The following is a 17,992-nucleotide window of genomic DNA, read 5'->3' on the forward strand; positions in this document are numbered from 1 at the left end:
AGGAGCCTGGTGGGCTACAGTCCATGGGGTCGCAAGAGTTGGACACAACTTATCAACTAAACCACCACCGAGAGACCACAAAAGCTAAGACAGAGGAGATGCCATGTGACTTTGAACAAAGAAACATACAATCCCAAACCTTTATTGTTTCAAACCCTTAGGATTCTGGAAAACCAGTGTTTACTTTCAGTGCCCCCTAGATCTAGGCTATGATGTGCTGTCAACAGAGCTTGTACTTGTCAGCTTTATTCACTGATGCAGCTCTGTGTTTTAAATTTTGCTTTGCTATTTTTCATTCCAAACTGTTGAGATCTCCAGAAGACTCTTGAATCTAAGCTTACTCTCCACATAAAAAATAGTTCATTTCACATATAACTTGATTTCTTCTCCTGTGAGAGGATTAATCCCAAACTGGTATACTTCCCACTAGGACATGAGAACCAAAAAAATCAGGGTCACAGATCATTCCCTAGAGATATAGACTATTGCAGTGGGCGTGCTCGGTTCTGTCTGACTCTTTTGCGACCCCATGGACTGTAGCCCACCAGGCTCCTCTGTCCATGGGATTTCTCTGGCAAGAATACTGGAGTGGATTGCCATTCCCTTCTCCAGGGGATATTCCTGACCCAAGGATCAAATTCATGTCTCCTGAGGCTCCTGCATTGGCAGGCGGATTCTTTACCACTGGTCCACCTGGGAAGACCTAGACTATTTCAAAGTGATAAGCAAAACCATTAGGATGTTGACCTACTCATTAATACAAAGAAGTGTGTATATATATATATATATACATACATACATTTTCTTTACTAAATAAGCTTTCAGAAAAGAAGAAAAATGTTAAGATTAAATCTTGCTTACAGAGATGTGCAGGTCCTTTCACTGTAATTCTCACACTTCGACTTCCCAAAGGAACAGCAATTACATTTTCTTCCCCTAGGAAAGAACACAAGACAAATGTATTAAAACTTCTGTACTAAAGGCCCATTGAAATAAGCAACTCAATCAAAACTAAGGGCATGTATGAAGTGTTCTTAATTGCATTTCATTTCCATCTTCAGTCAGGAAATCTTCAGAAAATGGCTATTGTGTCTAAGGCATGTTAATATATGGACATAATTCCATATAAATATCGGGTTGGCCAAAACATTTGTTTTTTTAGGTAAGATGGCTCTAGTAGTGCTCAGTTGTCTTTAACTTCATTAGAAACAATTTGTTTAGACTGTATTAAGACAGCTGTCATATCAGTGTGCATTTAAAAAAATAACTTACAAAACTGGTAAATTTTTGTGTAGCCATGTTAATAATAAAGATGGAAGAAAAAAAGCAACATTTTCAGCATATCATGTTTTATATATTATTTCAAGAAAGGTAAAAACACAACTGAGAAGCAAAAAAAGATTTGTGCAGTGTATGGAGAAGGTGCTGTGATTAACTGAATGTGTCAAAAGTGGTTTGTGAAGTTTCGTGCTCAAATTTCTAGCTGGACAATGTTCCATGATGCAGTAGATCAGTTAAAGTTGATAGCAATCAAATAGAGTTACTGAGAACAATCTATGTTATACCATGCAGAGATAACCAACATACTCAAATATCCAAATCAAGTGTTGAAAATCATTTACACCAGCTTAGTTATGTTAATCATTTTGATGTTTGGGTTCCACATAAGTTAAGCAAAAAAGAATCTTCTTGACTCCGCATGTGATTCTCTTCTTAAATGTAACAAAAAGTCCCATTTTTAAAAACAAATTGTGACAGGCAATAAATAGGGGATGCTGTACATGTGGGACAGAAGAGATCATGGGGCAAGGGAAAAGAATCCATCAACAACACCAAAGGCCGATCTTCATCCAAAGAAGGTGATATTGGGTGATATGGTGGAATGGGAAGGGAGTCCTCTATAATGAGCTTCTTTCAAAAAACCAAATGATTAATTCCAACAAGTAATGCTCCCATTAGACCAACTGAAGACAACACTCGATGAAAAGTGTCCTGAATTATTCAACAGAAAACCTATAATCTTCCATCAGGATAATGTAAGAGTGCATGTTTCGTTGATGACTAAGGCAAATACTGTTACATCTTGGCTGGGAAGTTCTGACTCATCCGCCATATTCACCAGACACTGCTGCTTCGGATGTCTCTTCAATTTGGTCTTTACGATACTAGCTTCAGGGAAAATTTTTAGACTGTATTAAGACAGCTGTCATATCAGTGTGCATTTAAAAAAATAACTTACAAAACTGGTAAATTTTTGTGTAGCCATGGAAGACTGTAAAAAATTCCCTGGAAGACTGTAAAAAGCACCTAGAACAGTTCTCTGCTCAAAAAGATTAGAAGTTTTGAGAATATGGTATTATGAAGTTGCCTGAAAAATGGAAGAAAGTAGTGGGAAAAAATGGTGAATAAATTATTCAATAAATTTCCTGGTGAAAATGAGAAATGTTTCTTTTACTTTAAAAAAACTGAAGGAATTCTTCGGCCAATCTATTTTTTAAAAACATTAAAGAAAAATTAAAATAAATGCACTGATCAACTTGAGTGAGTCCACAAACTAGGGCCCTAAGGTCATATTCATTCATTTGAGATTGCTTTTGCCCTACAAAGGCAGAGGTGAGTAACTATAACAAAGACAATATGGCTCACGAAGACTAATATACTTACTACATGGTTCTCTGCCAAAATGTTTTGACAATACCTGGCCAAGATAATTATTGCATGGAAATCAGGGGCCCCTGGCCCCTGAAAAGAAAACAGATTTTTTTTCATGCTGTTATACATTCTGAAATTAATTTTCATGACCACATAATAATCCAAGGGCATATGAAATTCTCAGAGAAGGCAATGGCACCCCACTCCAGCACTCTTGCCTGGAAAATCCCATGGACAGAGGAGCCTGGTGGGCCGCAGTCCATGGGGTCGCTAAGAGTCGGACACGATTGAGCGACTTCACTTTCACTTTTCACTTTCATGCATTGGAAAAGGAAATGGCAACCCACTCCAGTGTTCTTGCCTGGAGAATCCCAGGGACGGGGGAGCCTCATGGGCTGCCGTCTATGGGGTCGCACAGAATCGGACACGACTGAAGCGACTTAGCAGCAGCATATGAAATTCTATCCCCAAGTCTCCTATTTGATAATCAAGTCTATGACTAAATGATATTAGTACATCATCAACAATATGAATTACTTCAAGCAGATGTTGTGTTTTGTTTGTTTAACTTACAGAGAAGAGTTTTTGATAGCCTCTGGGTGAAGTTCTTGAATCAAAAGATGTCACTATGTTTATTGACTTGTTTATAAGTTTTATCAAATAGAAATACTTTTTACTATTAAAATTAGAAAATTCAAAAAGCATTCCAGACAAAATAAAGCTATTTCCAATCCAACTGCCCAGAGATCACTTCTAGCACTGTGATAAATATCCTTTCCTGATTTTATATTTGTTTGTTTTTGACACACATACATGTAAAAAAATGAACACTATTTAAATGCTCACTATTTTGGGAGGAGTTAGATAAACAGTGATACGTCCAGGCTAAGGATCTTTCCAACCTAGAGACTGAGCCTGTGTCTCTTGCATCTCCTGCATTGACAGGTGAATTCTTTACCATTAGCATCACCTAGGAAGCCCTGAAGGAATACTCTGCAACTGATAAAAGTAAGAATGGGAGGCCGCATTACTTGATGTGGAAAGACTGCTAGCATATATACTGATTCATGAAAAAAGCAAGTTAATATACGTTTTTATCCAGTGTTATCTTAGATAAGTACAATCCTTTGTTTTCCTGGTAGTCGGATCACTTGTGAATGTATCCTCAAGCAGCATATTGCTTAATTTTGCTTGTTTGGGACCTTGGTTAAAATAGAAAGAAACTACATACATATGTAGTAAGAATAAGAATAAGAATCACATATTTTTATGTGATTTGCTTTTCTTTGAACAATGCTGTTTATTTGAAATCAAGTCATGTTGATGAGCCTAATTGTCCTTCATTCACTTTCACAACTGTACACAACATAATAGTTAAATTAAACATCTTTGAATCTCCTTTTCCAGGAAAGAAAAGAAAAGAAAAGAAAAAAAGCAAGTTAAAAAATAATTACATGGCCAACTATTTCTTGAATATGATGTCAAAACCATAGGTAACAGATGAAAAACATAAACTGGACTCCATCAAAATTAAACTTTTCCACATCAAAGGGTACTATCAATAGAGTGAAAAGGCAAGGCATGCAGTGGGGGAAAATATCTGTAAATCATGTACCAAATAAGGGGTTAATATTCAGAACAGATACAGAGTTTCTACAACCCAACAACAATGACAACAAAAATCACCCCAATTCAAAAAGTGGGCAAAGGACTTGAATAGACATTTTTCCAAAAAGGATATGCAAATGTCAATAAGCACAAAGAAACAGGCTCAACATCACTAATCATTAGGGAAATGCAAATCAAACCCACAAAGAGATATCACTTCACACTCAATGCTGCTGCTAAGTCACTTCAGTCATGTCTGACTCTGTGCGACCCGAGATGGCAGCCCACCAGGCTCCCCCGTCCCTGGGATTCTCCAGGCAAGAACACTGGAGTGGGTTGCCATTTCCTTCTCCAATGCATGAAAGTGAAAAGTGAAAGTGAAGTCACTCAGTTGTGTCCGACTCTTCGCGACCCCATGGACTGTAGCCTACCAGGCTCCTCCGTCCGTGGGGTGCCATTGCCTTCTCCATCACACTCACTAGGATGGCCATTATTAAAACAAACAAACAAACAAAATAACAAGTGTTGGTCAGGATGTGAAGATATTAGAACCCTTGTGAACAGCTGATGGAAATATAAAATAATTTTTCAATCACTATGGAAAACAGTTACTCAAAACATTAAATATAGAGTTACAATATGGTTCAGCAATTCTACTTCTGGGTATACCCCAAAGAACTGAAACCAGGGACTCATACAGATATTTGCACATGCACATTCACAGCAGCATTGTTTCAGCCAAAGAAGAAATCAACCTAAGTGTCCATTCACTGATGAGTGGAAAGCTATCACGTGGTAAATATATACAATGGGATATTTTTCAACCTTAAAAAGTAAGGCAATTCTAGGACTTCTCTTGTGGTCCAGTGGTTAAGAATGTGCCTTACAATGCAGGGGATGCAGATTCAGTCCCTGGTGGGGGAACGAAGATCCCACATGCCTCAAGTCAATTAAGTCAGCACACTGCAACTACTGAGTCCATGTGCTCTAGGGCTGATGCGCTACAACAAGAGAAACCCACATACCACATACTGCACCTAGAGAAAGCCCTCATGCTGCAACAAAGGTCTGGGGTGGCCAAAATGAAAAAAAAAATTTAAGTATTTTTTTAAAAAGTAAGACAATTCTGACACATGCTATGACACATAGGTAAACCACAAAGATACTATGCTAAGTGAAATACACCAGTCACAAAGGGATATGTATGATTCCATTTATATGAGGTATGTTAAGTTCATAGAGACAGAAAGTAGGATGGCTTTTGGCAGGGGATGGGGTAAGACATATTATCACAATCTATCTCTAGAACTTTTCTCATTTTGCAAAACTGGAAGTCTGAGCCCACTAAATAATAACTCCATTCTTTCTCATCAAACCATTGACAGTGGTTTCCTCCCAGGAAAGAAAAGAATTCTCAGAGTGCCAGAATGGAAACAGTTCTATATTTTTTGAGTTTTCTATAATAAAAATGCACCAATGAGTTACTTTTAAAATACAATTTTTTAAAAAGCTAAAAACATTATTTACAGAGGAAAAAAAAGAAAATAAAGGACCAGGGCCAAATGTTTTGCAAAACCTTAAGCAAACAAGCAAGTTGCAGATAATAGGAAACTGAAAGCTTCCCAGTTAGTGAATACCAGCTAAAATAACTGATACCCAAACCAAACACAGAGATCACATAAATAAATATGTGAACTAAAATTAATTATCACTATGGATGTAAAAATAATAAATACAACAAAGCAAATAAATTTCAGAACTCTATCTTAAGGATCACACATCATGACTAAATACAGTATATTATAAAAATGAATGATTGATTCAGCATCAGAAAAAGTATTAATATAATTGGTTATATTAACAAATCAAGTGAGTTAAATATTATGAACATTTTAATGAATATAAAAAGGTATCTGACAAAACTCAGCATGCATTACAATAAGATTCCTTTTAAAACCAAGGACAGAAAAAAATACCCTCAGTTTAATAAACAATCAGAAGCCATGAGCAGATTTAATGGTGAAATATTAGAATTATTTCCACCATGGTTAGGAACACAACAAAAATTATCATAATTTTCCCCCACACTCTTGTCAGTGTAAGTAGAAAATAAATTAGAGGAATATATATTGGAAATAAAAAAATTTAAAACGTTAGTTGTAGATAATATAACTACTTAAAATTCAAGAAGAAAAAAATTATCAGAGACCAATATTCCTAATGAATATAAATGCAACAAGTCTCAATAAAATACTGGCAAACCAACTTCAGTAGCACTTTAAAATGATCATATACCATGATCAAGTGGGCTTTACTCCTGGGATGTAGGAGATGGGACAGTTCATCAAATATGAATCAATCAATATAATACATCATGTTAATAGAATAAAAGAAAAATCCTATTATCATCTCAATAGATAAGAAAAACCATTTGACAAAATTCAATAATGATAAGAATAAGAACGCAACAAATTAGGCATAGAAAGAACATATCTCAAAATAACAAAGGGTGTATAGGACATACCACAGCCAACATCATACATAATGTGCTTTTTATGCTTTGTTCTGTATTTTCCAATTTTATATAATAAAAAATGTATTTTTTCTTACGATTTTTTAAAATTATTTAGGAAATTTTCCAGTGGCTTCAGATTTTATGATGGCATCTCCAGTAATAGAGAGTGACAAGGATTTTCAAATGGAGTCAGAAGAATAACAATTCTTAATAAGCTGAGGCTGGCCAAAATCCAAAGGACAATAACCAAAAACCTATATACTTCATGGTGTCATTATTTAAGGTAGAAGAGTCAATTATATTTTGTTGATGAATATACAGTACAATTTAACTTTTTATTGGGTGACTTCTGTGAGAAATACCTCTATTTTAAAATGATAAAAAAAAGGAAATCATAAAATAAGCTTTAAATAGGTCCACAGATACATGGTCTTCATTTTTCTTTCTTCTATAGTTTCAAAGTTCTCTGCAGTGAAAAGGGCTTGGAAGCAAAGATTTCCCAGTGACAGTAAATATTGCCTAAGTTTTGGGCTCTAAATACCATTCCCCACTAAAAAGAATCAAGACTTCATGAAAAAAAAAAAAAACCCACAGGCAATTCTAGGTCTGGAGAAGCAAAAAAAATTTCAAAGTACGCCTAGAACACCCTGTTGTTGTCTCAGAACACAAAGCAGTGTTTAAACTCCAAAGGAATTATGTCAAAAGGGTTCAGCTGGAACTGCTCCCACTGGCCACATTTTGGACAATATCAGCCCCACATGAATAGTGTCTATAATATGACGAAACATAAAACAAAAATCTCTGTATACAGAGTGAGAAATGAAAAACAAAAAAGACCGGGGAGCTTCTTTACAGAAGAATATCAGAAAGTAAATATAGAGGTAAGGAAAGAATTAGAAAATTGCCATTTGTAACCAAACCCCAGAATAAGCACTATTTCAAGCAAGGGTCAACAATAGATGCTAAACCCCATGTGAGAAACCACTGCAAAACAGAATATTTAACACCTTGAGATAACATTCTGTAGGTTTCTTACAAGGAAACGGATCTGCATAAGATAGTGATCTGTTTCCCCACCTTAGACCACTGATCAAACTCAACACTGCTATGTCACAGACTTCCTGATGTGATACGATATAAAGCACTTTGTACCATGGTTGACGTGTTCCTACCTAGACAGATGTCCAGTCCAGTTCCAATCAAGCCTTGGATCTCAGTGCTCTGTTTATAGGAAATATTGAGAGAGATCCACAAATAAAGTGGCAATCAGATAAACCCAGAAGATGGGAAATTCTATAAGACAAATGGGATGAACACATCACAAAGTCAATATTATGAAAAAATAAATGGTCTAAATAAGAGACACATCTGTTGAGAAGGAATGTTATGGAGGCTTTTTCACAGAATAGCTACACTGGCCAGGGCTTCCTTGGTGGTTCAGTGGAAAAGAATCCACCCGCCAATGCAGAAGACCCGGGTTCAATCTCTGGGTCAGGAAGAACCCCTGGAGAAGGTAATGTCAACCCACTCCAGTACTCTTGTTTAAGAAAATCCCATGGCCAGAAGAGCCTGGTGGGCTATAGTCCATGGGGTTGTAAAGAGTCAATATGACTGAGAGACTAAACAATAACAACAACAAGAGAGACATCTATGTAACGAAAATTGTTTTGAAAATAATAAATAAGAAATCTTTCCTAAGAAATCCTCTTTGGGTAGATCAACTGGGCTAAGTAACTCTCTTAGAAAATCTTTGTGAACTTAAACTGTGGTGTCTTTGAGGAGCATTTATCCTGTGTGTGTATGTGTGTGTGTGTGTGTGTGTGTGTGTGTGTATGTGTGTGCGTGCACATTCCAACTGCTATTCACTGACAGTTGAACACTCAAGTGAAACCTCTCAGACTAGAAACCCTGGCATTTTATTTTAGTCAGGTGGTTCACACTTGGGGGAAATACATGGCTGTGTAGAGGGAAGTGAACCCTCAGTTGCTTACAATACTACCTTGTCAGAAAATGCATATTGCAGGGCAGCTGGGCAAGGCTAGGAAGGCAGCAATCTATAAGAGTCCTCACCTAAGGATTTAACATCCTGTGATCCACTGGAGAAGGGAATGGCAAGCCACTTCGGTATTCTTGCCTTGAGAACCCCATGAACAGTATGAAAAGGAGGATACCAAAAGTGGAACTCCCCAGGTCATTAGGTGCCCAATATGCTACTGGAGATCACTGGAGAAATAACTCCAGAAACAATGAAGGGATAGAGCCAAAGCAAAAACAATACCCAGTTGTCGATGTGACTGGTGATAGAAGCAAGATCCGATGCTGTAAAGAACAATATTGCATAGGAACCTGGAATGTCAGGTCCATGAATCAAGGCAAATTGGAAGTGGTCAAACAAGATATGGCAAGGGTGAACATCAACATTCTAGGAATCAGCGAACTAAAATGGACTGGAATGGGTGAATTTAACTCAGATGACCATTATATCTACTATTGCGGGCAGGAATCCCTCAGAAGAAATGGAGTAGCCATCATGGTCAACAAGAATCTGAAATGCAGTACTTGGATGCAATCTCAAAAACGACAGAATGATCTCTGTTCGTCTCCAAGGCAAACCATTCAATATCACAGTTATCCAAGTCTATGCCCCAACCAGTAACGCTGAAGAAACTGAAGTTGAACGGTTTTATAAAGACCTACAAGACCTTTTAGAACTAAAACCCCAAAAAGGTGTCCTTTTCATTATAGGGGACTGGAATGCAAAAGTAGGAAGTCAAGAAACACCTGGAGTAACAGGTAAATTTGGCCTTGGAATGCAGAATGAAGCAGGGCAAAGACTAATAGAGTTTTGCCAAGAAAATGCACTGGTCATAGCAAACACCCTCTTCCAACAACACAAGAGAAGACTCTACACATGGACATCACCAGATGGTCAACACTGAAATCAGATTGATTATATTCTTTGTAGCCAAAGATGGAGACGCTCTATACAGTCAACAAAAACAAGACCCGGAGCTGACTGTGGCTCAGATCATGAACTCCTTATTACCAAATTTAGACTTAAATTGAAGAAAGTAGGGAAAACCGCTAGACCATTCAGGTATGACCTAAATCAAATCCCTTATGATTATACAGTGGAAGTGAGAAATAGATTTAAGGGACTATTTCTGATAGATAGAGTGCCTGATGAACTATGGACAGAGGTTTGTGACATTGTACAAGAGACAGGGATTAAGACCATCCCCATGGAAAAGAAATGCAAAAAAGCAAAATGGCTGTCTGGGGAGGCCTTACAAATAGCTGTGAAAAGAAGAGAGGTGAAAAGCAAAGGAGAAAAGGAAAGATATAAGCATCTGAATGCAGAGTTCCAAAGAATAGCAAGAAGAGATAAGAAAGCCTTCTTCAGTGATCAATGCAAAGAAATAGAGGAAAACAACAGAATGGGGAAGACTAGAGATCTCTTCAAGAAAATTAGAGATACCAAGGGAACATTTCATGCAAAGATGGACTCGATAAAGGACAGAAATGGTAGGGACCTAACAGAAGCAGAAGATATTAAGAAGAGGTGGAAAGAATACACAGAAGAACTGTACAAAAAGGATCTTCATGACCCAGATAATCATGATGATGTGATCACTAATCTAGAGCCAGACATCTTGGAATGTGAAGTCAAGTGGGCCTTAGAAAGCATCACTACGAACAAAGCTAGTGGAGGTGATGGAATTCCAGTGGAGCTATTTCGAATCCTGAAAGATGATGCTGTGAAAGTGCTGCACTCAATATGCCAGCACATTTGGAAAACTCAGCAGTGGCCACAGGACTGGAAAAGGTCAGTTTTCATTCCAATTCCAAAGAAAGGCAATGCAAAAGAATGCTCAAACTACCACACAATTGCACTCATCTCACATGCCAGTAAAGTAATGCTCAAAATTCTCTAAGCCAGACTTCAGCAATGCGTGAACTGTGAACTCCCTGATGTTCAAGCTGGTTTTAGAAAAAGCAGAGGAACCAGAGATCAAATTGCCAACATCTGCTGGATCATGGAAAAAGCAAGAGAGTTCCAGAAAACCATCTATTTCTGCTTTATTGACTATGCCAAAGCCTTTGACTGTGTGGATCACAAGAAACTGTGGGAAATTCTGAGAGAGATGGGAATACCAGACCACCTGACCTGCCTCTTGAGAAATCTGTATGCAGGCCAGGAAGCAACAGTTAGAACTGGACATGGAACAACAGACTGGTTCCAAATAGGAAAAGGAGTCCGTCAAGGCTGTATATTGTCACCCTGCTTATTTAACTTCTATGCAGAGTACATCATGAGAAACACTGGACTGGAAGAAACACAAGCTGGAATCAAGATTGCCAGGAGAAATATCAATAACCTCAGATATGCAGATAATACCACTCTTATGGCAGAAAGTGAAGAGGAGCTAAAAAGCCTCTTGATGAAAGTGAAAGAGGAGAGCGAAAAAGCTGGCTTAAAGCTCAACATTCAGAAAGCGAAGATCATGGCATCCAATCCCATCACTTCATGGGAAATAGATGGGGAAACAGTAGAAACAGTGTCAGACTTTATTTTTTTGGGCTCCAAAATCACGGCAGATGGTGATTGCAGCCATGAAATTAAAAGACACTTACTCCTTGGAAGAAAAGTTATGACCAACCTAGATAGTATATTCAAAAGCAGAGACATAACTTTGCTGACTAAAGTCCGTCTAGTCAAGGCTATGATTTTTCCCGTGGTCACGTATGGATATGAGAGTTGGACTGTGAAGAAGGCTGAGCGCTGAAGAATTGATGCTTTTGCACTGTGGTGTTGGAGAAGACTCTTGAGAGTCCCTTGGACTGCAAGGAGATCCAACTAGTCCATTCTGAAGGAGATCAACCCTGGGATTTCTTTGGAAGGAATGATGCTAAAGCTGAAACTCCAGTACTTTGGCCACCTCATGTGAAGAGTTAACTCATTGGAAAAGACTCTGATGCTGGGAGGGATTGGGGGCAGGAGGAGAAGGGGACGACAGAGGATGAGATGGCTGGATGGCATCACTGACTCGATGGACGTGAGTCTGAGTGAACTCCGGGAGTTGGTGATGGACAGGGAGGCCTGGCGTGCTGCAGTTCATGGGGTCGCAAAGAGTCGGACATGACTAAGTGACTGAGCTGAACTCAACTGAACTGAGATTACAGAAAACTTATCTCCACTGTACAGTTTTAAATGCTCTCTCCTAAACTGCAATTCCCGTCTGTTTGTGTAACTCTCCATAGTATATTAATATTTGATACATCTCATGTCCTTGTGGTACTTTTACAGAGCAGCACCTCCCAGGATTACCTTGAGAACTTATTAAAACACAGATTCCTGCTCCTCCCACAGAAATCCTGTCCCACAAGCTTAGGGTGGAGCCCAAGAATGTGTCCATCCAGCAGCCTCTGTGTGATGCTACTATGGAGCATCTGTGAGCTGTGTTTCCGACAGCATTGAACCAGGGTAAGGGAAAACTCCAGGTCTTTAGGACAGGAAGTTGGGTGGTTCTACAGTCCCAACTTTTCAGGATTTCTCCACCATTCTGCAGAAAGGCACAATTCTAGGTCTGACCAGAAATAGAGGGAGAACCCTGATGAGAAAGAGAATTTTAAAGAGGGAGGGGCCAGCAGCACTAAATGGTCCTCCACTGGGGCTTCAAGTGCCTTTTGGATGAAGCAGTAAAAAGCTTGCTAATGGGATTCATAAAGATAGTATCAACTGGGCAGTAAGCACAGGAGGCTGCCATCTGAGGAATAAATGACAAAAACGGAGACACAGGAAATGTAAACAGTTTTTCCAAAAGTTGTCAATAAAGCTAAGTGAAAGATTAGGGTGGCAGCTGGAGATGTGGAGAGTTTAAAAAATCTATATACATATACACATATATTATGTATATAATTATGTAAAATATATATGTTGTTGAGTTGCTAAGTCATGTGCAACTCTTTTACAACTCCATACTGGAGTGGGTTGCCATTTCCTTTCCCAGGGGATTTTCTCAACCTAGGGGTTATACCTGCATCTCCTGCATTGGCAGATGGATTCTTTACTGTTGAGCCACCAGGGAAGATATATATATCTTATCCATACACACATAAATATACCCACATATACATACACACATATATTCTGCAAATTATACTTCCATTTAAGATGGAAGAGATCTGGTCACATTTAACCCTGATGGGAAAAGGAGACAGAGAGAGAGGATAAAGGAGAGAGACGATAGGTGGGGTGAGATCTCTGAGGAAGCAGAGGGGGCTGGAATCCAGGACGCAGATGGAGGGATTAATTAGCCTTGGAAAGGAAGACGGACACTTGTTCCTCTGTAATGGGAGAGAGCAAAGAATGGATGGGCGCAGCTGCAGGGCGAGGCCTCTACTAACGGTTTCTGTTTTACTGAGCTTTGGGGTTTTTTACAATCTTCTTTGGAGTCTAGCACAGAATCAGTTTTTGTAAATGGTCCATAAATGTTTGAAAAGACAGTATGTTCTCTCAAAATGCAGTGCTCAATAATACCTGTTAATGTAACATGACTTAGTTCCTACTAAGTGTGTTCAAGTCTTCGTAACAGTTTTATTTGCTTCAATTTCTCCTTACAGACCTATAGGGCTATTGTTTTCTTTGTACATTTTTTAATGTTTATTTTTGGGGCTTTCCAGGTGGTGCTGGTGGTAAAGAAAATGTCTCCCAAGCAGGGGACATGGGTTCCATCCTGGGTTGGGAAGATTCCCTAGAGGAGGAAATGCCTACCCAGTCCAATATGCTTGCCTGGCAAATCCCATGGACAGAGGAGCCTGGTGGGCTACAGTCCATGGGGTCACAAAAGAGTCAGATCTTAGTGACTGAGCATGCATGCATGCAAGATTCTACTAGCTTTGATATTAACACTGCTAACACGCTTTCTTGTCTCCCCTGTTACACACACTGGGATACTTAAACCCCAGACAAACGGCCTCCAGGTAAATCCTCCTCAGTTTGGAGCTAACAGGAGCAAGCTGTATCTTGTGTTTCAGGACAGGTAAAGGAGACACCACTTAAAACCTCCTCTCACAAGTTTGCTTATGAGGCCACCAATCAGGTCTTATTGTGGGGCCTCTTTAAAATATTATACTCTCTAATGGTATAGAATCCAATGGTTGAGAACATGGCAGACAGCAGAAGGTTTCTTCTCTACCCCATCTAAACAATGTTCATAACAGCAGGTCCACGACTGGGAAATCTAGATTTGGTGGTGGTACTGGGAACTGGTTCCTGTTGAACACCTTCATTGTTTGGAACTACTTCAAAACATTTCCATTGAAATTTGGGGTGAGATATCCTTGATACTGCTACTCACTATGTCATCTTTCAGGGCTTCTTCTCAACACACTCTGCATTTTTTAAAATTATTATTATTCTACAAACTACTGGGAGAGGAAATATGGAATCATGGCTAAGATCACAGACCACAGAGTCAGGCAACCTGGCCTGGAATGCCAGCTTCACCTCTTACAACCACTGTGTGACTTTGGGCAAGTTTCCTACCTTCTCTGTGCCTCAGTTACATGTGTAAAATGAGAATAGTAATACTTGTTTCAAGGAGTTGTTGAGAGGATTTGAAAACAAAATACATGCAAAGGATGTAGAAGAAAACCTAACCAGCAGTTGGGCTGGGTAAGCGCGAGTCATTAAAACCAGGCTGAACACATACGATGCCCCTAGGCACGATCCTGAGTGACTTGAGAAAACTGCCTCCTTTGTTCTAACAAAAAGCCATTCCTACAATCAAGAAAACTGAACTTGTGCAAGTTTAAGTGACTTGTCCAAGATCACAGACTTTCCAAGCAGCAGGGCTGGGGTCAGAACCAAACACTGCACTCTTAACCCTTCTACTGTTGAGACCCAGTTGTCACTGTATAAACTCCCACTCTCCCAGCACAAGTACACTCATTACACTTTGATTTTATGGACCTCACTTGTTTGATTTTGCAATCACTGGGCTGACCTAACGATATGTTAAGTTTGCTTCCACTGACTTCCCTCCCACACATAAACGCTCAAGTCCAGCTGTTCCATCATATTTTTTTCTATGTCTCATTTCCTGCCACAGAGATCACTGCTTTGCTAAGTAGCAAAATGTACAGGAAATAAACTGTCCACACAATATTAACTAATCAATAAACATCAGTTTCAGCCCAGGAGGACTGCTTTATACCACATCATTTATTTGCACTATAAAGTCAAGTTAGAACTGCACCCACCTAAATACATACATTCCAATGTAACACAAGAAAAGAGACGAACTTTTCTATTACCCTCACTGTGACAATCTCATTCTCACTTTTCCATCTCTGTTTTTTTTTTTTTTTTAACTTGGTTGGGTATTTTACTGAATAAAACTTTCGGTCATGCATAATTCATGTTATTTTTTGACCCTGCATTTTTTATTCTTCTGCTCTTTTAGGCTCAAACACATACACACACACACACACACACACACACACACACACACCACCCTCCATCTTCTCTCCATTCCCAAAGAATAGAGGAGCTTTTTTAAAGAAGAAAAGTATCGAATAAATGCTAATTCTAATAATAATTATATGAAAAAACTGAAAATAATATTTATCTTCCTTTTTAAATTTTTTTAATTTTTTTAAATCTTCCTTTAAAACGAGATAATGGATTGGAAGAATCAATATAGTGAAAATGAGTATACTACCTAAAGCAATCTACAGATTCAATGCAATCCCTATCAAGCTACCAGCGGTATTTTTCACAGAACTAGAACAAATAATTTCAAGATTTGTATGGAAATACAAAAAACCTCGAATAGCCAAAGCAATCTTGAGAAAGAAGAATGGAACTGGAGGAATCAACTTACCTGACTTCAGGCTCTACTACAAAGCCACAGTCATCAAGACAGTATGGTACTGGCACAAAGACAGAAATATAGATCAATGGAACAAAATAGAAAGCCCAGAGATAAATCCACACACCTATGGACACCTTATCTTCGACAAAAGAGGCAAGAATATACAATGGATTAAAGACAATCTCTTTAACAAGTGGTGCTGGGAAAACTGGTCAACCACTTGTAAAAGAATGAAACTAGATCACTTTCTAACACCACACACAAAAATAAACACAAAATGGATTAAAGATCTAAATGTAAGACCAGAAACTATAAAACTCCTGGAGGAGAACATAGGCAAAACACTCTCCAACATAAATCACAGCAGGATCCTCTATGATCCACCTCCCAGAATACTGGAAATAAAAGCAAAAATAAACAAACAGGATCTAATTAAAATTAAAAGCTTCTGCACAACAAAGGAAACTATAAGTAAGGTGAAAAGACAGCCTTCTGAATGGGAGAAAACAATAGCAAATGAAGCAACTGACAAACAACTAATCTCAAAAATATACAAGCAACTCCTGCAGCTCAATTCCAGAAAAATAAACGACCCAGTCAAAAAATGGGCCAAAGAACTAAATAGGCATTTCTCCAAAGAAGACATACGGATGGCTAACAAACACATGAAAAGATGCTCAACATCACTCATTATCAGAGAAATGCAAATCAAGACCACAATGAGGTACCGTTTCACAACAGTCAGAATGGCTGCGATCTAAAAGTCTACACACAATAAATGCTGAGAAAAGGGAACTGAAGAAAAAGGATGTGGAGAAAAGGGAACCCTCTTACACTGTTGGTGGGAATGCAAACTAGTATAGCCACTATGGAGAACAGTGTGGACATTCCTTAAAAAATTGCAAATAGAGCTGCCTTATGACCCAGCAATCCCACTGCTGGGCATACACATTGAGGAAACCAGAATTGAAAGAGACACATGTACCCCAATGTTCATGGCAGCACTGTTTATAATAGCCAGGGCATGGAAGCAACCTAGATGTCCATCAGCAGATGAATGGATAAGAAAGCTGTGGTACATATACACAATGGAGTATTACTCAGCCATTAAAAAGAATACATTTGAATCAGTTCTAATGAGATGGGTGAAACTGGAGCCGATTATACAGAGTGAAGTAAGCCAGAAAGAAAAACACCAATACAGTATACTGACACATATATACGGAATTTAGAAAGATGGTAATGATGACCCTGTATGCGAGATAGCAAAAGAGACACAGATGTATAGAATGGACTTTTGGACTCTGAGGGAGAGGGAGAGGGTGGGATGATTTGGAAGAATGGCATTGAAACATGTATACTATCATGTAAGAAATGAAGTGCCAATCTATGTTCGATACAGGATACAGGATGCTTGGGGCTGGTGCATGGGGATGATCCAGAGAGATGATATGGGGTGGGAGGTGGGAGGGGGATTCAGGATTGGGAGCTTATGTACACCCATGGTGGATTCATGTCAATGTATGGCAAAACCAATACAGTATTGTAAAGTAAAATAAAGTAAAAATTAAAAAAATAATTAAAAAATAAAATAAAATGAGATAATGAATGTGAAAGCCTTTTGTAAATTGAAAAACATATAAACACAAAAATGGTGTTTATTAATACTCTTACACACATATAACCACTTGGCATCATTTAACCTAAAACAACATTGTATAGAACAGGGGTTGACAGCTTTCCAAATTAGGGTAGTCAAGTTTTGTTCTGTCTTGTTTTTACTTCTTGGTCTTGCACCATGGTATGTGGGATCTTAGTCTCCTGACCAGGAACAGAACCTGCACTTCCTGCATCAGAAGCATGGAGTCCTAACCACTGGACCACCAGGGAAGTCTGTAGGATAGTCAAGTTTGATTTATCTGTGCCTTTGTGGGTGTGGTGGAGGACTGGTAGATGAAAGAAGAGAAAGCCAGTGTGTGGTTACATGGATTCTGAAAATGCAGGGCTGATTGTTTACTTCCTTTTGACACAGAGGTGGGACAAATGAAATATGCCAAGGAACAAAGTTGGGCAAAATAAAAATCAGAAATTAACAACCATCCTTTAAAAGAAGACAGGGGACTCGGCAGGGATTGGATTTGGTGAGAGAAACTGCTGCAAGCTGAAACCCAATTTCTACACCTCTGCTGTAATTACATCCCTGCCCTGAGCTGCTCATGTGCTACAGCATGTGTGGTGTTTATTGCTACATCTGCAAATGAGTGTCCTTAGCTATTAGCCTTGGTGTCTATGTAGAAACATCTGCTCCCAGTCTGGAGGTGTAGATCTCTAATGGCTT

At 38.7% G+C, this 17,992-nt stretch overlaps 1 protein-coding gene across 4 annotated transcripts in view; it reads right to left on the reverse strand.

Moving 5' to 3' along the window:
* Positions 1-17,992, reverse strand: part of ADAMTSL3 (ADAMTS like 3) — a 371,527-nt gene that overhangs the window by 180,103 nt on the left and 173,432 nt on the right. For all 4 annotated transcript variants that reach the window (XM_018066193.1, XM_018066194.1, XM_018066196.1 and 1 more), the window contains exon 8: positions 862-936. In XM_018066193.1, the coding sequence (XP_017921682.1) occupies positions 862-936 (75 nt within the window). The remainder of the gene's footprint in view (positions 1-861; positions 937-17,992) is intronic.

This window comes from Capra hircus, chromosome 21 (genome assembly GCF_001704415.2).
Source record: "Capra hircus breed San Clemente chromosome 21, ASM170441v1, whole genome shotgun sequence".
Taxonomy (NCBI): domain Eukaryota; kingdom Metazoa; phylum Chordata; class Mammalia; order Artiodactyla; family Bovidae; genus Capra; species Capra hircus.